The sequence below is a fragment of the Mytilus galloprovincialis genome, chromosome 4, assembly GCF_965363235.1.
Source record: "Mytilus galloprovincialis chromosome 4, xbMytGall1.hap1.1, whole genome shotgun sequence".
NCBI classification, from domain to species: Eukaryota; Metazoa; Mollusca; class Bivalvia; order Mytilida; family Mytilidae; genus Mytilus; species Mytilus galloprovincialis.
Genome location: NC_134841.1, coordinates 102,586,709 through 102,609,960, shown reverse-complemented (window position 1 = coordinate 102,609,960; position 23,252 = coordinate 102,586,709). Strand labels below are relative to the sequence as shown.

General features: G+C 33.5%; 1 protein-coding gene across 3 annotated transcripts in view; it reads left to right on the top strand.

Annotated features, from left to right (window-relative positions):
• The window catches only part of LOC143073669 (protein madd-4-like), a 48,882-nt gene extending 26,074 nt beyond the window's left edge, over nt 1-22,808 (top strand). The window contains exons 1-10 of one of the 3 annotated variants that reach the window (XM_076249380.1): nt 7,684-7,728; nt 11,455-11,610; nt 11,915-12,124; nt 13,211-13,369; nt 17,671-17,804; nt 18,411-18,615; nt 18,980-19,828; nt 20,600-20,788; nt 21,257-21,404; nt 22,501-22,808. In XM_076249380.1, coding sequence (XP_076105495.1) covers nt 7,705-7,728; nt 11,455-11,610; nt 11,915-12,124; nt 13,211-13,369; nt 17,671-17,804; nt 18,411-18,615; nt 18,980-19,828; nt 20,600-20,788; nt 21,257-21,404; nt 22,501-22,613 — 2,187 coding nt within the window. In that variant the 5' untranslated portion in view covers nt 7,684-7,704 and the 3' untranslated portion in view covers nt 22,614-22,808. Of the gene's footprint in view, nt 1-7,683; nt 7,729-11,454; nt 11,611-11,914; nt 12,125-13,210; nt 13,370-17,670; nt 17,805-18,410; nt 18,616-18,979; nt 19,829-20,599; nt 20,789-21,256; nt 21,405-22,500 lie in introns of those variants that run through there. The other 2 variants (XM_076249378.1, XM_076249379.1) reach the window with 2 other exon arrangements.
• The last annotated feature ends 444 nt before the right edge of the window (nt 22,809-23,252 follow it).

Genomic DNA, 23,252 nt, shown 5'->3' with positions numbered 1-23,252 from the left:
TATACCAGCATTTCGGATATTGCAAGTCACAGACTTTCAAGCCAGTCCGCATTTGCAAAGATGAAAAAGAGAAAAGATCTTTCCTTAATCTTTCCTTTGCCAACAAAGGTATCGATGGCGTCAACGTAGGCAATACCCTTCATCATAAATTAGTTCAATCGAAAATACCTCCTTATATCAAAGACCAGTCTGTACCAATCATTTCTTATACCTATACCAAACCTATTGCAACTAAAATTTTCAATTACAAACACGTTTTGCAGGATCTCGATATTGACGACTTCAAGTCTAAACCTCCCGGTGATTGCACTTGTGCTAGTTCCCGATTCACATATAATCCTGCTGGCCACGTTATTACTGGTGACCTCAACATTGTTAATAACACTTCTCTACGAAATGTGTTATCGAAAGGTCCGGAATATCGTGAGCCTAAATCCATCAATTGGAAATACAACTTGATGGATTCAATTGAGGATTATGCCAGTCAATGGGCTAAGCGCGAGAAGGAAGACGTAGACACTCTTTCCGAATGGATTAAGGCGGTGAGGTCGTTGATACAAATCAGAATTAAGAAACTGAATGGGTCTATCAATGCCCCGCCATGCTACGTCAATCTTTAAAGACCCAAATGTTGCAAAACACCTATCCTACCTCCATGACAAATATGTTGTTGTCCCCGCAGATAAAGCCCCAAACAACATCGTTTTTGTATGTAAAACTCATTACATTAACTGCTTGATAAACGAATTAGGTATTGACAATTCACTTGGAAACTCAACATATACCCTCACGACACTTACCAAAGAGGAAAGCCTGGATAATCATAGGTCTGTTCTGTGTTCCTTTGGAATTTCAACCAAAGATGAAGAACTGGATCTGCCATCACTGTATTGGATACCTAAACTACATAAGTGTCATAACAAACAACGGTATATTGCTGGGTCTTCCAAGTGCTCCACGAAACCTCTTTCTAAATTATTAACATCTCTTTTATCAGCAATCAAAGACGGGCTTCAAAGTTATTGTGAAACTGCCTGTTCTAGAGGGGCGTGAATCAGATGTGGATACTTAAAAACTCCAAAGATCTTTCAAGTTAGAGTACATACAACCTAACTCTCTTTCATCTTGTAACAGTATTAAAACATTTGACTTTTCTACTCTGTACACTAGTATTCCACATTCCAAACTAAAAGACAAATCGAAAGAGTTGGTATTGCTCTGCTTCGTAAAAAAGAATGGCCAACGTAGATACAAGTATCCTGTCTTAGGGAGGGATAAATCCTACTTTGTAAAGGATCACTCTGATTCGAACAAAAAATTCTCTGAAACTGATATTATCAAGATGCTTGATTTCTTGATTGACAACATATTTGTTACGTTCGGAGGACGTGTTTTTCAACAGACTGTCGGCATTCCAATGGGAACAAACTGTGCCCCTCTACTTGCCGGCTTGTTTCTTTATTATTATGAGGCTGACTTCAAGCAGGAACTTCTTAGGAAGAAAGATAAGAAGTTAGCAATATCCTTTAACTCTACTTTTCGCTATATAGATGATGTTTTTTCACTAAATAATTCAAAATTTGGTGACTATGTGGAACGCATCTATCCAATCGAGCTAGAGATAAAGGATACTACAGACACAGTTAAGTCGGCCTCATATCTTGACTTACATCTAGAAATTGACAATGAGGGTCGGTTGAAAACCAAACTTTACGACAAAAGAGATGATTTCAGCTTTCCACTTGTGAACTTTCCATTTCTAAGTAGCAACATTCCAGCAGCACCTGCATACGGGGTATATATCTCCCAATTGATACGATATTCCCGTGCTTGCATTTCCTATCATGATTTTCTTGATAGAGGGTTGCTGCTCACAAGGAAGCTATTAAACCAAGAGTTCCAAATGGTGAAGTTGAAATCATCCCTTCGTAAATTTTACGGACGCCATCACGAGTTGGTTGACCGTTATCATCGGGAATAGCCGTTTCACAAATGATATCGGATATGTTCCTTACGTCGTAACTACAATCCCCTTCCCTTTCATGAATGTGACCTACCGAATTAGACTATTTACCGGATTTGTTATCACATAAGCAACACGACGGGTGCCGCATGTGGAGCGGTTTTTTGGTGGGGTTAGTGTTGTTTATTCTTTAGTTTTCTATGTTGTGTCGTGTGTGTCTTTTTCGTTTTTAGCCATGGCGTTGTCATTTTGTTTTAGATTTATGATTTTGACTGTCCCTTTGGTATCTTTCGTCCCTCTTTTTTTCTGTCTATTGATATTTTGTGTTCTTTTATTGGCAACTTCTATATATATGACCCGGATTATATGCCGGATACAAAATGGTATTTGTACTGGACTCTTCCAAGTAATACAAATATTTAGAAAGTTATATGTGGGTTTTAAAAAGTTAGAAGATACTTAGGGATTATTTTAAAAAAAAGTTTAGCGGCAGTTATAACAACACCACTGAAGAGAATAAAAGGACTGACTTATTTATGGAAACAGAAACTCCTTTAGTGGAAATTAAACAAAATCTCTGATAATGATCATACCAAGGATTAATTAATACACATTTAGAACTATAAAATATAGCTTGTATGTTAATGGTCATAAAATAAATGTATTTTCTTAATGCGTTCACTTTTATAATATATGTTTATAAATTATAAAAGTAAATAATATAATAAACTGTTGTTCATGAAATGAAATAAAGTTTAAGTAGAACATGACTGTTAATATTTTTTCCACTTATGCGTGAATTATTGATAAAATCAGATCTTAGATATAATTCTATTTAGTAACATACCCAACTTTGTTTTTTTTATACGCCCCCCAACACATGAGAGGCCTAAATATCACAATGGACTATTTGCAGTTGGTTATAAACCATGGCCAGACCAACCTGTGTCTGTGCTTTCGATGAAACGATTTCGCGTGCTATACCAAGTATACTTGAGCAAGCATTTAACTCTATTCGTATGCATTATGGATGGAAAGTTGTCTCATTGGCACTCATACCACATCTTCTTATATCTATAATGTTGGTTTGTATACATTGGCGATTTTCGTTTTTATCATCCCAAGTTATAGAGCATTTAATTTTTCAAAAAATAAGTAATATTTCGCATGTCGCGTTTTTAAAGGGTACATAAATGTACCTTACCTTGATAAAGTTATAAAGAAGGGTAATCTGAGGGTCTGTATTCTTTTGGTTATTTGACTGATGTTGCATCTCTATAAAAGTGACTTTAATTATTTTTAAAACAAGATACCCCTATCATGATGGATATTTTAAATGAAAAAGATTTTACAAATTCATGCAAATAAAAAATATAAGACAAAGCGATCTGCCTATTAGTAATAGTTAATCTGTTATTGACCAATAGACCTTGAATATCAAAGCATTACCTAAACCGCATGTCATGAATCCAAGATATTTGATTTAGTAGAAAATATGAGTCATTTGTTTTTAAAATACTAGAACACACCCGTATATCGCGGGTCCGTGACTGAATTAAAGTATATAACTATGCGCAAGCCTTATTTTAGTATTAGTATTGTCATCTGATAAAGTCATGCTGATTATAAGATACACAGTTTTCTCTGCTTTCAAATCTTTCTGTTTGAACCCGTCGAAGTGGAACTTATCAATTATTGATAATATTAATTATTTGGAAAACAAAAGGTCCTGGAATGGAGTATTTTTTAATCAACAGCATTGTCCTATATTAGTTATAAATATTGAATTCTTTGATTCGCTGTTTTACGTCATGCCCGCTATAAACAAATTGAAAACTGTACCTATACGCCTTATTTTAGTCCAGATTTTTAGTATTCGTATTGTTATCTTAGAAAGTCTAACTAATTAAAATACTACAATAGGTAACAATTTTACAATTAAGTAGTGTCAACCCTGTGATTATGACCCGTGTAATACAGTGGCGGATCCAAGGGGGGGGGGGGGGGGGGGGGGGGTCCAGGGGTTGGAACCCCACTTTTTTTTTGGACGATCAATGCATTTGAATGGGAGCATATAGTTGGAACCCCCCCCCCCTTTTACTCTGGGTTGGGAACCCCCCCTTTTTAAAATGGCTGGATCCGCCACTGTAATACTATATAGCATATTAATCCTGAATACACCGTTTGGTGGTGCGCCTGTCAGATGCGGAACGTACAGATAAGGTAATCGGTAACAGGTGAATATACTATTGGTATCGGTATCGGACTCGACCCGGAACTTCTTAATTATTGGCAATATTAATTACGTGGAAAACAAAAGGGCCTGGAGTGGTGTAATTTTTAATCTACACCTTTGTACTATATTAGTTATATATAAAGTTGAATTTTTTGATTCGTCGTTTTTACGTGATGACGGCTGACAAATTGGACCTCGTAATTTTAGTATTATAGATTCGTATTGTTATCTTAGAAAGTTTAACTGATTAAAATACTACAATAGGCAACAATTTGACAATTAAGTAGTGTCAACCCTGTGATTATGACCCGTGTAATACTATATAGCATATTAATCCTGAATACACCGTTTGGTGGTGCGCCTGTCAGATGCGGAACGTACAGATAAGGTAATCGGTAACAGGTGAATATACTATTGGTATTGGTATCGGACTCGACCCGGAACTTCTTAATTATTGGCAATATTAATTACGTGGAAAACAAAAGGGCCTGGAGTGGTGTAATTTTTTATCTACACCTTTGTACTATATTAGTTATATATAAAGTTGAATTTTTTGATTCGTCGTTTTTACGTGATGACGGCTGACAAATTGGACCTCGTAATTTTAGTATTATAGATGTATTTTTCTCATGCCGCGCATTTATGGGGGTTGCAAATATAGAAAACTGTTAAACATCCAGATCCAAAACGAGAAGGAAATAAAGGTCAAGTTGCACCACTGATATAACAGAAACCAATATTATAAAAAAAGATGTAGTATGATTTCCAACAAGACAACTTTCCACAAGAGACCAACATGACACAGAAATTAACAATAATAGTTCACCGTACGACCTTCAACAATGAGCAAAGCCCATACCGCATAGTCAGCTATAAAAGATTCTGAAATGACAATGTAAAACAATTCAAACGAGAAAACTAACGGCCTATAATGTATGTACAAAAAATGAACGGAAAACAAATATGTAACACATAAACAAACGACAACCACTGAATTACAGGCTCCTGACTTGGGACAGGCACATACATACAGAATTGTTCTTGTTTGTTTTTTATTTTATTTCATTTATATGTTTTGGAGTTCAATATGGCGTCCATTTTCACTGAACTAGTACACAACTTATTTAGCTGAGGACAACCTCCGGGTGCTAGTTTTCGCTGCTTTGAAGACCCATTGGTGGTCTTCGGTTGTTGACGGTCTTTAATCGGGTTGTTGTCTCTTTGACATATACCCCATTTCCCCATTTCCATTCTCAATTTTATAAAGAGAAAAGTAGTTTATTAAATAATATTTAATACAGAATGGATCAAAATCAATACAGATTATAAAACATCAACATTTTCATGAAATGAAAGGCGAATCCAGAGAGTAAATGCATGGTTTCCCCGACACTTTGATTTACTGGATTACTGTGCATGTCACACAGAAAATGAACATATCTCTATACTATTTACTATATCATACATATTCAGTGGGAAGAAATTGTATTTTATCTCTTAAAATGATATCATATATTGCATGCAACTGTACAGAAGTATTACATGAAACAAATGGAAAGTTTTACGCAAAAACCCATTTCTTTGAAATTAAAACTTTTTTATTATTTATATAATATTGATAGAATTTGACTGCTGCAAATTTATGGAATGCCATGCAGCAGGTTGGTGTATGTTAAGAGAAGATTTTTTGTCACGCAAACTACTACTTAAAATAGAAAGCGGACAAGTTAAGTACTGCTATTAGATATCTTGCATTTGAAAAAAAAAATCTAAAAAGGGCAATTGTGATAAAATTTTCTTAAAGTTTTGTGTTTTGTTCGATCGTCAAGCCTTTTTCCTACAGAAAAGTGTATCACGTTTATACCTAAAATACAGATTATAAAACATCTACCATAGCTGACTATGTTGTACTTATCGAACATTTGTATTTTAAACTCCGACAGAAAAAAGTCTGAAACATTTTTTTTTTCAAATTGAAAAGGATGTCATTTTAATTTTCAGTGTGTAAAATGTTTCGTACATTGACGATCAAAAGAAATGTAAAGGGGAAAATCTCACTATCATAAGAATTCTAGATAGTAGGGCTCAATTTCAATCAAAACGAAGCCAATAAATTCTATGCCGAAGGCTTCAAAAATTATTTTTTTAGCTTACAAACTTAACTTGATAACTCTTTGAAGGGTTTTGACACTTTGATAATTCCTTTATATTTAACTCTCTCAAATTAAATTTATTTCATTTCATTATCATATCTTAAAGATAAATGCTTTATCGAATTTTAGATGATAAAATTGAAATACATGTGGTTTTATCATTTTCAATGTAATGGAAATGTTGTGTCAATCAAAGTCATTTTTGCTGTTGGTGGAAATGCATGCACTTTTTCTCTCTTGTTAGTTTGTTAAATTACTTAAAGATGGATATATATGGTGTTGTAAAAATAAACATTTCTAATGTATTGACTTTTAAATACAAAAAGTTGAACGTTTATTTGTGCATTCCGAAATCATGTATATATATATATATATATAAGTACGTCTGAGTCAGTGACAACTCTACAACAGATGTATCCATCGGATCGCCATCAATGATGGTGATACATGGCTGTGTACATAATGTATATACAACTCGTCTAAACATCAACCCAACAATGTTAGATCTGTAAATTTGCTTTCGCAAATTTTTGGTTCTTCCCTCACCGGGATTCGAACCTATGCTACTGTGATATCGTGACACCAAATCGCCTGCACTGCAGCCGTCCCGCTAGACCACACGACCAACTGGGCTCTCAAAAAAAGACCTTTCGCTGGCCGTGTGTTACCTTTCCTATATATACAGTCATTGGACATAATTTTCGTGAGTTTCGTTTTCATCATCTGATGGGTTCAACACAAAAGCAAATTTTTACGATTTTAATTTGGTTAGAATAATAGCAAACTTTTCAAGAAATATGTTTCTTTGTGTTCATCTCGTCAGAAAATTAAAATGAGCATGAATACTATGATAACTAAATAAAAACAATACTGAATAAAACTTCAGACATTTCTACATCTTTTGGTATCTCTCATTTTTTTCTCACTTTTGGTAAAATTCGCTCATACAGTTACTTGGTAATAATTTTTTGAAAAATATCGATTTTAGTTGAAATATTAAGACATTTTTGACTGGGAACTCACTTTTGTCCAATGTATATGTGTGTTCCGGTCTCCCTCCCCTGCAGTATATATTATAAGACTTCCAACACCCTCTTAAATGAATCGATTTAGTTCAATTCAATAATGACACAAACAAAACAATGGAAAGAACTAAAAGTGGTAAAGCTGACAATGACACAAATTATTAAAGGAGATGGCACCTACAGAGTTGTACAATGAAGAACATTTGATTATCTTTCCAAATACTAATTTAGAATATTTAAAGTTGAGCAATATTATGATATTTTATTACTTGAGTTTTCTTTGATATTTATATGCACACACTAAAGTCATTGTCAAATACTTGGAATATGAGAACTTTTATTTTACTAAAGGTAAGTTTACCTTAAAATTAACTTGAACTGATGGTGATAAATGGAAATGATAATATCAATAATGATATGGATATTTAATGAATATTTTGGGGCCCTTTATAGCTTGCTGTTCAGTGTGAGCTAAGGCTTCGTGTTGAAGACTGTCCTTTAACCGATAATGGTTTACTTTTATAAATTGTGACTTGTCTCATTGGCACTCATACTCGATCTTCTATATCTATTGACACATATAATACAATTCCTACTAGATTTTATTTTTAGAATAATAGGAAACGAAGGATATGGGTTGCCATAACACAAATTCAGGACATGGACAGCAAAAATTAAAAAAAACCAACAAAACACAAAAAGTACAGAAATAGTGCTTGAGTTGCTGTTCTGCATTATTTGTTAGATATATATCCGTAATGTAGACTATAGATAGATTGAAAATATATCGTACATGAACTTAGTACAAAATATATGTTCGAATAATATTTCATAAATATACAATGACACTCATAATATTTTATTTTGTTATTTCAAGTATTTATATTTTCTTTCACTGTAATAAAAATGTCATTTTAAAAGGACTCATTGACATATTTTTGAAAGTTCACACCTCTGCTCTATAAAAAAATTCAGCCGGCATGACGCATTTAAACAAAGCATTGACGAACTTGGTATAGGTATCAGATACATAATTTTTGTCAATTTAAGTTACTAATTTGGTTATCTTAATTTGTTAGGTTGCTATCTCTATGATGTAACCCTCCTTCTCTTTTTACTGTTGAACATTTAGTCCTCGTTAACACAGTCAGATGGTTTCCTTCCGTCACTATACATTATATATATATTATTTGATAATTTGTTTGAAATATTAGCAAATTAGCAAAAAGAAAGTTATGAATAACGGCATGGACCGCGTACTACACGTTACAGGTCCCCCTTTTTACTTAAAAAAAATGATAAAAACTGGAGGTTATTTTTGTCATCGTATCACTCATTTTCAAGTACATCGTAGTGGTTTTTAGCCGTACCTCCGATTTTTTTTAATAGCAACCATCCCCCTCGTTTCTCTATAAAAGTAAAGTCCTATTTAATATTTGTCATAAGCCTATAAGGTATAATTACCCCCTCTTTATTATAAGATTACCAGATTGATTTATGGATACACATCTTGTGTCTGTGTAGTAAACATATCAACATTAACATACGTTTAACAGAGATTTTGTTACTTAAACTTTTAAATTTAGATGTGTTTGATGTATAGAAAAACAAACAATATATTATCCTGAAGGCGGTTTAACTTGCACAAATAATTAATTTGTGTGTTGATGATGTTATTGCATGTCTCTTTTGTAAAAAAATATATTTCTTTGATAAAGATAAGTAAGTTTCGTGCTATATTTTCACAAGCTGTGAGAATAGGAGCAAGACAATCACATGGTCAACTTGAAAGAACATGGAACCTGAAATTAGCAACACTGTTTATTTATGTAGTGTACTTATGGGTTTCAGCAAACCTTAAAACTTGGACTAAGATATATAAATAAGTAGATGTTGTATTATTGGAAATGAGACACTGAACTCTTCACAAGAGACATGTTTACATCTATAGGCCACTCAGCATTCGACCTTTAACAATGAGTAAAACCTATACCGCATAGTGATCTACAAAATTCCCCGAAACGACAAATTTAGAACAATTCAAACGAGAAAAGACCTGATTTATGTGCAAAACAATGAACGAAAAACAAAAATGTCTGACAGATATACAGCAACAAGTGACAACCACTGAAAAACAGGGTCTAACATAATGTGGCAAGGTTAAACTTGTTTGTTGGCGCCAAATCCTAACATGAGACAAGGGTGTAACAGTACAACATACGAAGAAGCTGTAAAAGTTGAAAAAGGCTTATCTCATCACATTGATACACAGCAGAAAAAACATCTATCAAAAACACAGATCAGACGATCATATTCTTATATGTAACAACAAAAAAGACTCAAAAAACAGAGATCACTCGCAGTCACTGACAGCTGGTTCAATATCATGAACATAATTAGAAGAAGTTTATTTAGAGGATTGATAAGTGTACCTGGACTGTACGTACATTTTGGGACTCGGTATACTCGGTATACAGCTAACACGTTTAAAATAGGTTCCACAGCCAAACTTCCATACCAAATCTTTGTATCTACTAAAGAATTCTGTAAAGGTTTCAAGTAGTTTGTGTTAACGAAACCAGTAATACATAGATTACGTTTCATAGAAATAAAAGACGTTACCACAGATACGAGCAGAAGTGTGTCTTAAAAAATGTCAGCGTTACGTACAATCTCGAGATAACCCGGCATAAGTTTTAAGATTATCTTTCTCTTATCCATATAAAAATGCCACAAACACAATCAATTCAATAACAAGAGGATGTGATTTGATTGTCAAAGGGACAAATGTCCACCAGAGACCAAAAACAACGATAGGTCACAGTTAGGCCCTCAACAACGAGCAAAACACACACTGTAAAGAAAGCTATCGATCCGGCCTAAGTGTTGCCTTGAAAAACTATATCACGTTACACCTCACTCACACAGGGACGTTACCACGTAGAGGTATGCGTACTAAAGTTCATCATTTCCCAGTTAAAATCATATTAAAATGTTATTGTTCAATTGTTTAGTTTGACAAATGATGTTGACATTTCATTTTGCTTGTTTGATATTTGTAATATTTATGAAATTTAGTTATAATATGGCAAATATGGCGCAGCGTGATATTTCATGTAGAATGTCAAATATGCATATTTACTAAGTTTTACATGAATTTGATCTACTTTATTAAATCAATTTATAGTACTATATATTTTGGGATATTTAGATTTACTTACTTACTTACCGCCCTTGTACGCTATTGGCGTGTAGGGCAGTAAGGGGTATTTAGATGCAGTTCCAGTCTTTCTCATTCATAAAACATTTCACAAAAATCCGACATACATCCAAATTAACGTATACGAAACAAAAGCCTCAGCATAAAATGGTTTGATTTTTACTGTCCAAGTATTTCTAACGGAGTTTTATTTCATTTTTAAAATCTTTTTAAAAGACTGTTGTAGGTATAAAAACAGTAAAATATTTGCAAGTTTTAATCACGAAAAAGAGTAATTAGTAATACGAAAGGTATTGTGAAAGGTGTCTGAATTAAAGAGTATCGGAAGACAAGGTCTGAAGATTGCTATTGTGCAATATCTGAACACACAATGTATAAGTTTATCGAGCTAAAGTAAATCATCAGACCTTTGCTTCAGATGCTCTTTAATTCAGACACATTATACAACGCGTTTCTATTACTAATTACTCTTTTACGTGAGTAAAACAATTACCGCTGATTTTAAAATAACGTTTCAAATAAAGTTGTCATTAGTAATTAACAAAAATCTGGAGCCAAAATCAATTCTCAAGTGAAACCAAAAACGATATTTCTTACTTCTTAGTCATTTTTTTAATATTAAACATTTTTTTGTTGTTATTCAATCTTTCAATTTCATATTCTGCGAAATAAAACATTGATTGCTTATTGGCCTTAACCTTCGACAATTTCCTTAATTAATATTATAGAAACAAAAACTACACGCTATTAAAATATATAAAATAATTAAAAAAGAACTATATATCTCGTTATGCATTCAGGAAAAACAACATCTCATAACGGATTCTGATTGTTTAAGATGTTTTCCCTTATTTCAGATAGTAGAACTAACATTTGCTGGCTCCTGGTATAATTGGGGAGGATGGAATGAGTGCTCTAGGTCGTGTAATGGGGGACTGTCTAACAGAAGACGGATGTGTTACGGGGGTAACTGTATTGGAAACGATATCCAATACAGACTTTGTAATACGCAGGTATATATGAAACATATATTTTAGTCTTAGATTAATTCCTTCAAACTGTAATTTATTGATATTTTCCTGTTATTAGTTTTATACAAATGTAAGTTTTTCTTTTATTTTGATTAGAGTGTGGTAAGTGTTCAATTATTCATTGAACGGCGGGTTTGGGATTTTCTTGCTGCGTTGAAGACCCCTTTGGTGGCATTGGGCTGTTTTCTGCTTTTTTGCCGGGTTGGTGTATCTTAAACACGTCCCCGTTTCCGTACTTTATTTATTAAACTATATACAAATAATTATTTGTAATAATTTCTTGTAGAAATGTCCATCGGACGATATTATACCGGAGTATGAAGCTTGTCAGTCTTACTCCGGAAGCACTGAATGGTTTCCTCGCCAAAAGTACCAATGTTCTGTCTCCTGTGTCGGCAAAACTAAACAAATTCCGGACATGATCAGTATTAATTTGGCTGATGGTACGAAATGTAGTAAACATTCCAGTCACTATTGTATAAATGGAAAGTGTTTGGTAAGTTTATGTTCGGAAATAATGTCTACCTCAAAACAATATCTTTGCAAAATCCCTATGTATGTAATATTTTATGGAAATATGGATTTTTATGAAATGTTGGTCTCTAAGTTAAATTATTTTAATGCAGACAAAGGACCTTTTGATAATATTATTGAATATCAAATAAAAGATATGTTTATAGACGTTCTTGCTGTCTTTTGTGATTTGTAACTTCGTCTACATATCATGACTAACAATTAGTTACTAGATTGCATGATTTAACAATGAGAAGATGAGGTATATTGGCAATGAGACAACTCTCCACCAGAGACCAAACGACATAGAAGCTAAATCATTTCACCTTACGGCCTTCAACAATTGAATGGAACATCTTTTTCTCTTTCTCACGAGTAACAACACTTGTGTCTTAAGTGAAGATAAAGTGCTAATCATTCGGAATTTCCGGAGCACTGAGTTAACTCCTGGTTTTAGCGGAGTCCATGTTGCTCAATCGTTAGTTTCTGTGTAGTATTTTGTGAACTAGTGGTCATGGTATACTATTGTCAGTTCTTCTGTGTAGTATTTTGTGAATTAGTGGTCATGGTATACTATTGTCAGTTCTTCTGTGTAGTATTTTGTGAACTAGTGGTCATGGTATACTATTGTCAGTTCTTCTGTGTAGTATTTTGTGAATTAGTGGTCATGGTATACTATTGTCAGTTCTTCTGTGTAGTATTTTGTGAATTAGTGGTCATGGTATACTATTGTCAGTTCTTCTGTGTAGTATTTTGTGAACTAGTGGTCATGGTATACTATTGTCAGTTCTTCTGTGTAGTATTTTGTGAACTAGTGGTCATGGTATACTATTGTCAGTTCTTCTGTGTAGTATTTTGTGAACTAGTGGTCATGGTATACTATTGTCAGTTCTTCTGTGTAGTATTTTGTGAACTAGTGGTCATGGTATACTATTGTCAGTTCTTCTTCGACTTTATGCTGTTTATTGGCTCCTTGGTATTTTATTCCTCTTTGTTATTGTCTATTCATAAATAAATTACATGACATTTACTAGACTGTATTCTATAATATATATATCCTGCTTTACAGAAACTTGGTTGTGATGGTATAGTGGGTTCATCTAAAGTTGTCGATGATTGTGGTATCTGTGATGGCGATGGTACATTTTGTGAAGAACGAGAACCAACCCTGGACAAACATGTTTACCAATGGGACGTTCGGTGGACATTTTGTTCTGTATCATGTGGCGTAAGTCAAATTCAATTATACACAGGGACGGAACCAGGACCTTTTTTTAAAGGGGCATTATATAAGAAAATGGAGTTAAGGGAACAAACAAAACAAAAACCGATTTAAAAAACAATTTATTTTGAAATCAACAGAGGTGGCGAACACCGTAGGTTGAATATGAACGCCATTTGTTAAATATGTACAAAATATTCCAAACATGCGACATTCAAAAACTATAGATATAACGTTTTTCCCCCATGCCACGACTTTGAGAACATAAATTTTCTAATTTCTTAATTATACCAATCAGAACAGTTTTTAGCATAGGACAGGAAAGTGGAGGGGACATGATAAGGAATTATTCACTAAATGAGATGCAATTTTGTCAATTAAATGAATAAAGGCAACAGTAGTATACCGGTGTTCAAAAGTCACAAATCGACTGAGAGAGAACAAATCCGGGCCACAAACCAAAACGAAAGAAACACAACAACTGTAAGAGGAAAACAAAGGAACAAAAGAACCACTGAAAAGCAAGAAAACAAACGCCAACATACATAGAAACAACTGCGATATTCCTGACTTGTTATAGGATATTTTCAGAAAAATGGTAGCCAAACCTCGTGCTTCAAATGACTATGTTAAAAAATATCGCTAAAATGACAACACTACGTGACAGAAATACAGCACAAACGCGTGGCAGAAATACAACACAAACGCATGCAAGAACACTCATCACGGAGAAAAGCAAAACAAGTAATATAAAGTCGACACAACATGCAAAAAGCAGAACAACACGAACATCTTCCATCAACGACAGAAACCACACACAGTGACGCAGTTACTTACGTAACAATCATGCGATCACGAACTTATACAATTACTTTCAAAAACCAGTCAAAACAATTCTCATAACAATGATGATATTGAAAGGCAATTTTATAATTATAATGACTTCAAACAATAAGGCATAACATATTATCCTTCCGAAACCATAACAGAAATATCAAAATAAATGGAATGTTGGATGTACAAATACGGAGACACGCCGTATAGCAATGCAAATTCACAATAATAATAATAATAATGAAAATTTATAAAGCGCCCTATATAAAAAATAAAAATTACTCTAAGGCGCTGTACATACACATGGTAATTAAAACATATCAATGACAATAACATAAAACATAAAAAAATACATCGTGTCAGATTCAAATACTGAAATAAAAAATGCCTACCATGAAATAAAAGGTCAATACGAAATACATGTTAAAACAAAGAATAAAAGAATAACAATATAGGATAAAAGCATGCAGAACAAGCAAAAACTCAATACAAAGAGTAAAAAAGCCCGTAAAAGAGAAAAGAATTCAATCTAATTAAAAGCAATACGATAAAAATGAGTTTTTAACTGTATTTTAAAACACTCTAGGGACTTGCATTGTCTTAAACTGTTCGGGAGATTGTTCCATAGAGATGCCGCTACCCAATCAAATTGTCTTTCACCGTACGTCTTCGTTCTCACTTTTGGAACGGTGAGTAGTTTTGTGGAACTTGAACGCAAAGATCGGTTTGGCACGTGTAGATTGACTAGTTCCCGGATGTAAGCAGGGCCAATGTCATTCAAAGCGCAGTACACATAAGTCAGTATTTTGTATTGTGGTCTATATTGGACGGGTAACCAATGTAAATCAGCAAGTATCGGTGTAATATGTTCATGTTTTCTTGTCCTGGTGATAAGACGAGCTGCTGTATTTTGTACTTTTTGTAATCTGTTCAATGTAGTCTTGTTGATACCGTTCAGCAGAATATTCCCATAATCAAGTCTGGATGTTACTAGACTGTTCACAAGTGTTTTGCAAGCAGTTGTTGTTATGAAGTTGCGAATGCGTCCAATATTACGGATGTGAAAATGACAAGATGTTACTATGGCAGAAACTTGCCGTTCCATCGTTAGGTGTTGATCAAAATATACACCTAGGTTTTTCACGCAGGATACACTACTTATAACAGTATTGCCGACTTTGAGTTGGAGATTTGGTACACTAGCCTTCAGATGTTTCGGTGTGAATATGATAAGTTCGGTTTTATCTTGATTCAGTTTTAACATATTTGTTGACATCCATGAACTAATGTCGGAAAGACATAGTTCAAGTTTCGAAAAATAGTTTTCCCAGTTGTCTAGTGGCTTGATAACCATGTAAACTTGTGTGTCGTCCGCATAGCAGTGATATGTCATGCCATGGCGACAGCATATTTCACCTATTGGCTTAGAGAAAAGACAGTACAATTTCGGGCCAAGCACGGAACCTTGTGGAACACCGAATGTTAGATGACATTTCTTCGATGTAGTTGTTCCAATCACCACACGCTGATGTCTATTCGTCAAATACGATTTAATCCATTCGAGAGCGCAACCAGTTATGCCATATGAAAATGACAGACGTTCTAGAAGAATTCTGTGATCTATAACATCGAATGCAGCGGAAAGGTCCAATAGCACCAATACTACTGATGACTGTTTATCTAAAGCTGCATTGATATCATGATGTACTCTCGCTAATGCAGTTTCAGTTGAATGGCGTGGTCTGTATGCTGACTGAAGTGGATCACACAATGAGCCCGAGTCCAAATGAACATCTAGTCTCTTATCAACTACCTTTTCTAGAGTTTTCGAAATAAAGGGTAAATTGGAAACTGGTCTAATTTTTGTAAATTTCGGAATCAAGTCCAGGTTTTTTCAGAAGAGGTCTCACAAGAGCCTGTTTAAAGTCTGACGGCACGCTGTTCTCATCAAATGATGCATTGACGATTTCTGAAATAAGTGGCACGACAACATCGGAACACTGTTTCAAGAGGTTCGACGGAATAGGATCAAGCTCGCAGGACTTATTCGGGGCTTTTTGAATGATAGTTCGTATCTCATCATTGGTTGTGTGTTTGAATGACAACAACGGTATAACATTCGGGAATAGGTCACGTTCTTACATATTAAAACATTGTGTGGCAAATATCTCATATCAATGCATACCGAGAAATATTTATGGAATGAATTGATTTGTACCGTCTTGAGGTTTGTAAATCTTAGCCTTTTGTGATTAAAAAATTGTTACTACACAGAAAGTCTAAAATAACAGGCAGTATTCTGATTTTGAAATATTACCGATATAAAGTAACGAAGTATGAACATTTTTTTGCTGGAACAAACCCGAACCAGTTACACGACAACTGTAAATAAGCAAATGTGGTATGAGTGCCAATGAGACAACTCTCGCCATCCAAGTCATAACGTATAAAAAGTTAACAATTCTAGGTCAAAGTACGGCCTTCAATATGGATTATTGGCTCACAGCGAAAAGCAAGCTATAAAAGGCCCCAAAATTACTTGTTTGAACAATTCAAACAGGAAAACCAACGGACTAATCTATATAAAAATCGAGAAACGAGAAACACTTATGAACCACATCAACAAAAAGACAACCACTGAACAACAGGCTTCTGACTGCATATTGCACAGCTAAACAGTTGGATGAAACAGGAACCTATTCTTGGTATACCTTTGTAAAAAACATAACTCATGAAAATAATTTAAATATATCTGATATACAAAATATTGACTTTATAAAAGAAAAATATAAAATGAATAAACACATGAAAGAGATTGTGCAAGAAAACTATAAAAAGCTGTTCTTTAAAAAATTAAATTCTTTAACAGAAAATAATAAATTATTTATCTATAGTTAATTCAAAAAGAAATATGAAACTGAGCCTTATTTACTTAAAGAGAATAACTTTGAAATAAGGAAAAAATTCACTAAATTAAGGGTGAGTGACCATATTTTGGAAATTGAAAGGGGTAGATACAAAAATATAAAAAGAGAAGAACGTTTATGTCAACATTGCTTTCTAAATAAAATAGATGATGAAGAGCATTTTTTATTTACATGTACAAAAAATAAAGATTTGAGATTTGAATTTTTGCAAAAAGTTAAAAATATCTATTCCGATATAGATAATATGGATAATTTGGATAAATTGGTTTTATGTCTTTCTTGTCCGTCAATTATGCAGTATGCTGCTTCATTTGTTAAAAAGTCATGGTCACTGAGGAGGGTGGACTCAACAACTGCATAATAGATACATATATGTATATAATGTTTGGTTCTTTTGTTGGTTTTTTCTGTATGATGTATTGTAAAATTACTATGTTGATTTATGTATGCCTTCAACCCATATGGGTACAAATGTGCATTATATTCAATAAACTATAATATGGTTTATTTAATGGAGCTTTCTAAAGTCTGCTCATTTTTGATTAGACAGGATTTCAGACATCCCGAGTGAGTTGCTGGAACATAAAATACGGTCAACAAGTTCCGGAATTCTACTGTGATTACAAAACTCAACCAACAGAAAGTAAACGCGAATGTTCATCCGCATCATGTGGTCCACAGTAAGTGTCATGTACAATAAATTATTCATTACCAGCATGCGGTCCACATTAAGTGTCATGTACAATACATTATTCATTACCAGCATGCGGCCCACAGTACAGATTGTTCGTCGACAACATGCTGTCCACACTGGCAGTAAGAGTCAAAGTAAAATTGAATGCTCCTTAAAATAAAGCCATTCGCAATCCATAGTAATTTTTAAAGTACAATTGGCTGTTCGTTAGCGGTATTCAGTCCACAGTAAGACGTGTCAAAGTACAATTGAAAGTTCGTCACCATGCAGTATGCCATCCAGTTAGTGTCGAGGTACAATAGAGTGTTCGTTATCGGCATGCGATCCATGGTAATCCTTATAGTTCGTTATCTTATTTCGTACTTTTATTTAGGCCGGAGATTTTGTAGTTTCAGCTTGAAGAGAAAAAAAAAATTGATATATTGTAATATGTATACAAAATGTCGGTTATTTTCAACTTCTTGAATCAAGTAGAAAGAACAAAATGGCATTTACAATTGTTTTCACTAATTTAAATTTTTGTTTGAGTGATTTAAAGTTTTTTCAGTAATATTATAGATATGATTAAAGTGATGTGCATGGGTCTTTTCAGGTGGAGAATGAGTTTATGGGAATCTTGTTCTGTTCAATGTGGCGGAGGTATTCAGAGGCGGAAGGTTACATGTGTTCTCACTCCAGGAAGGTACAAAACATTAGAGGTGGCATCATATCGCTGTCCCGATCCTATTCCACCATCAGAAAGACCTTGTAATATACAGTTCTGTCCCTCAAATTGGCAGACTGGGCCATGGACACAGGTAATACATTGTCATTTTGTGATAGTAATTTTCCTTCAGAGCAAAACTCCGTATCATTTCATTTCTGCAGTATTCGGAAGCGTATACAAGAATAAGGGGTTACAAATATTACCGGTTCGTTGACATGTTCAAGAATTGTAATGAAAAAGAAAATATTTTTTGTTGCTTTTGAAAATATAAACAGATGAACATTTTCAGATAACTAGAACAGTTGACAAGATACTGAAATGTTTTTTTTCCTAGCACAAGTCCAACTAATCATTTTCAAAATGGTACTAAAACTTTGATAAATGTGTTTTTATTCATGATGAAGGGAACAAATTTAATAATTAAGTATATGTATTAGATATTTTCTACATTTCAGTGTTCAGTTACATGTGATGTTGGAGTCCAAGGGCGTCCCGTTTATTGCATGAAAACCTTTGTTCGTGGAATAAAAGTTAATGTCTCAGACAGTGAATGTATGGGACTAAAGCCCCAAAATTCACGACCATGCTCTCAGCCGCCATGTTTTAAAATGCTTTCATTCTCTCCTCATATCACACAAGACAATTCAACATTTATTCAGTTAAAGAAATCAAAAACAATTCGACTTAAAATTGGTGTAAAGGCCATTCTTTTGTCAAGACAATCAGTAAAAATAGATTGTCCAGTGGACAACTTTGATACATCACTTATATTTTGGACTAAAAATAGTAGACTAATATCAACGTCTGTTTTCAATAGAGTGTACGTTACCTCTAAGGGTGCTCTTAAGATCAAAAGGACCGATGTGTCTCAAGATACGGGAATATATACTTGTATAGCAGGGATGGAAAGTGGAAATGTAGACATAGAATTCCAAAGTAAAAAGATTGCAAGGCAAAAAGCAAAGAAAATAAAAAAGATAATGTCTAATAAAATTAAGAATGAAATTCATAACATACCTCAATCAGATACTATTCCTGGAAGTGGACCACAAAATATAATAGCAAGGCCAAGTGATATTAAACATTCCAAAAACTCTGCAGTATATGTAACAAGCGATTGGTCGAAATGTTCTAGAACCTGTGGTTATGGTTTTCAAACTAGAAAAGTAACGTGTAATATTGTGACAGATAAATATATAAAAATAGTAGCAGACAAGCAATGTAACGAAGAAAAACCAGAAAACCACAGAGTATGCCAAGATAATCCATTTTGTCCAGTCTGGAGAGATGGAGAATGGTCTGAGGTAAGGAACTAATAGATGATAACATTGTGTATTTCCAATTAATATAGAAAGCTCAATGCGAACGAATATAGCAAGACATTAGTTTTTTGTCAATGAAATAGTTGCAGAACAACAAAAAAGACAACTTAGGGGCGAACACGCGACAACAACAAGCAACTTGTGAGGTATTTTGACCCAATTTTATTGATCCTGCCATTGTTGTATTATAACTGTTAGACAGTTTGAAACATCTTCTAATCAACATATTTTATGGTCGGGAAACACGAGTAGAATTCAACGGTGTCAAAAAAATAAGTGGTATATTGAACCTTGAGCTGAATGTTTAAACCATTAGTCTATTATTGGTATATAAAACTAGTGGTCCGGTTTGGTCTTTAAATAATCAACACCGATGAACATTGGTTATAAAACAATACCATATGCAAACATAACAGAAAGAACATATATCTAAGTTTCAAGAGTTTGTTTTCTATGTCTTTACATTTATATAGGAAGATGTGGTATGAGTGCCAATGAGACAACTCTCCATCCATGTCACAATTTATAAAAAATAAACCATTTTAGATCAAGGTAGGTCTCCACACGGAGCCTTGGCTCACACCGAACAGCAAGCTATAAAAGGCCCTAAACAATTACTATTGTAAAACCATTCAAACGGAAAAACCAACGATCTAACCTATACAAAAAGCGAGAAACACTTATGAAACACATAAATGCATATAATCTATATGTACTTTCTTTTGTTAATGATCCAACCTTATTTAAATATAGTGTTCAGTGAAAACATGCAAGTTTGATGGAATAGCAGCACAAACCAAAGAGATACATTGTCATGCAGAAAATAACCAATCCATTACACTCCCTCATAATAAGTGCGACATAAAAGTTCGTCCTCAAACTCACAGACAGTGTATCAATGAAGAATGTGAGGCTATCTGGAAAACCAGCAAATGGACATCGGTAAGACATGAATAAATGACTCGTTAAAAGGAAAGGTGTTTTGCAAATGGTACAGAATTAGAACATTACAGAGATTCAGTCAATATTTGTACTGATATTGATATGATAATGGAATGATATAAACCTCATCTTAAAATAACGTCATTAGAATTTTCCGTCATTGGAAAATTTAATATATCAAAGTCTATACACAAAACAATAATGTACCACACAAAAAAGCAAATTATAAATATTATAATACTCAATCAAATGCTTTCGTAACCGAAACTGACGATTCTACTTTATACACGAGTTAAAAATAAGATGACAACGTATGTTAGATTTTAAGTGTTTACTTGGCAGCATTTCCCATGTTTGAAAGAACCTGTCAATAACAAACAAAACGTGAATATAAGATACAGTGATAATAAATACAATGAACAGTGAATCGATGATAATACATATAATAATACATTTTCTTTTATCTAGTGTAAACCAAGATGTGCAAAGACTGGTAAGAAAACGAGGATGCTTTCGTGTGTGTGGAAACATAACAAGCAGCAAGCTAAAGATAATTGTAAATCAAAACCAAAACCAGTACTCAGGAAAGTTTGTAGACCAAAACATTGCAAACGGAGTAAGTATCATAATCATATAGAATTTGTTTTACAAATCAGAACAATGGTAAAGAAAGCTTAAAAAAAGTATGATACATAGTATATAGTGGTAAAAAATTTGATTATCAGAAATTAAAAAAAAATAAAATTTTCAAGGATTCATGACTTTAAAAAAGTACTAAGGAGTTGTAATAAAAATTTGCGAGGTTTAGGAGAACCTTCATTGGACAGAAAGACAAATCTTAGATGCTTGAAATAGTGTTGATGAGTATTTTACAGGTTAAAATGTGCACTGAATCTGCTGTGAATACAACAATGTAACTTGGCCAATAAAGATATTACAGAGAAAAAAGTAAAATTACAAACATACTGAACTCCAAGGAAAGTTTGAAAAGGAAAGTTCTAATCAAATTGCAAAATGTAAAGCTAAAACGCATCAAACTAATGGAAGATAGCAGTCATACTCATATTCCAAATTCAGACAGTATGAAGATTGAATATTGTGTCAAAATTTGATCCAACTGTTCAAAGTTCAACTTCTGCGGTCGAATCAGGTTGCACTCAGCGAAGCATTGATTTTATTGACATGTTGAAGAAAATTACAGATAATTTTTATAGATTATTAAAAGACATTGTATTAATGATACATACAATTTTGGATTCTTTTTACTTTTCTTTGGTAAAAAGTAAAAACACAAAAATACTGAACTCCCGAGGAAAATTCAAAAAGGAAAGTGCCTTATCAAATGACAAAATTTAAAGCTCAAACACATCAAAAGAATAACAACTGTGATATTCCTAAATTGGTGGAGGCATTTTCTTATGTAAAATTGGTGGGGTAAACCTGGTTTTATAGCTAGCTAAACCTCTCACTTGTATGACAGTCGCATACAATTCCAATATATTGACAATGACAACGATTTGTGAACAAAACAAACCGACATAATAGGTAAAAATGTCAAAAGTAGGGGTAAATCAGTCAACATTGTATTATAATCTTAATCTCTATGAAAACAGACAAATATGTTACAAAGAAGCACAAAAAGGTAGATAGATAAGATTACAAATTATCATAATGAATTATCATATAAAGTAAAAATAAACTTTATTTTTCAGAATGTTTTGATTCGTCACGATACTGTAGCATTACAAAACTATTGAACATGTGCAGATACAGAACATTTAGAGAACGATGTTGTGCAACATGTACTAACTCTGTTCTCACATAAAAGTTCTCTACAACATGACAGAACATTTAGGGAAAGATGTTGTGCAACATGTACTAGCTCTGTTCTGTGATAAGATTGTTTATAACATGCACACCAAATGGAGTTTCTCCAATTGTTTTGGTGCTAAAGTAGCTTCAGTTGTCATTCTAAACACGGGATATTGATTTTAAATGTCACTTTTTACAAAATCGCTTTTATTTGTACTTCCATTTTTAATAAAAGGTTTGTGCAAACCATAATTCTAGAGAATGAGAATTTGATTTACGCAGTGTTACATATAATTGTACATTTTATTGATTGTTGTGATTTGTATAAGTATGTAAACTTTTTATGTTAATTTTGTACTTCAAAAGATATATAATGCAACATCCATTTGTGTTTACATTTGGATAATATTTGCAGACCCAATAAAGTGATTCGGATACACTAAATATTTAAAGTGATACGCTATATTACTCGCGCTGGGTCGATAACACTGCTTATGAACTGTAAGTCTCACTGTGTATTAGTCGGTGTTCTGATACCGTCATGACTTTTCACAAACTTTTCTTAAATTGGGATTTTCTCCTTTAATAAGGAATGACTTTGCTAATTTGAGTAATTTTTTTTATCAGATAGCTCTTCGTGTGTTAAGGTTTT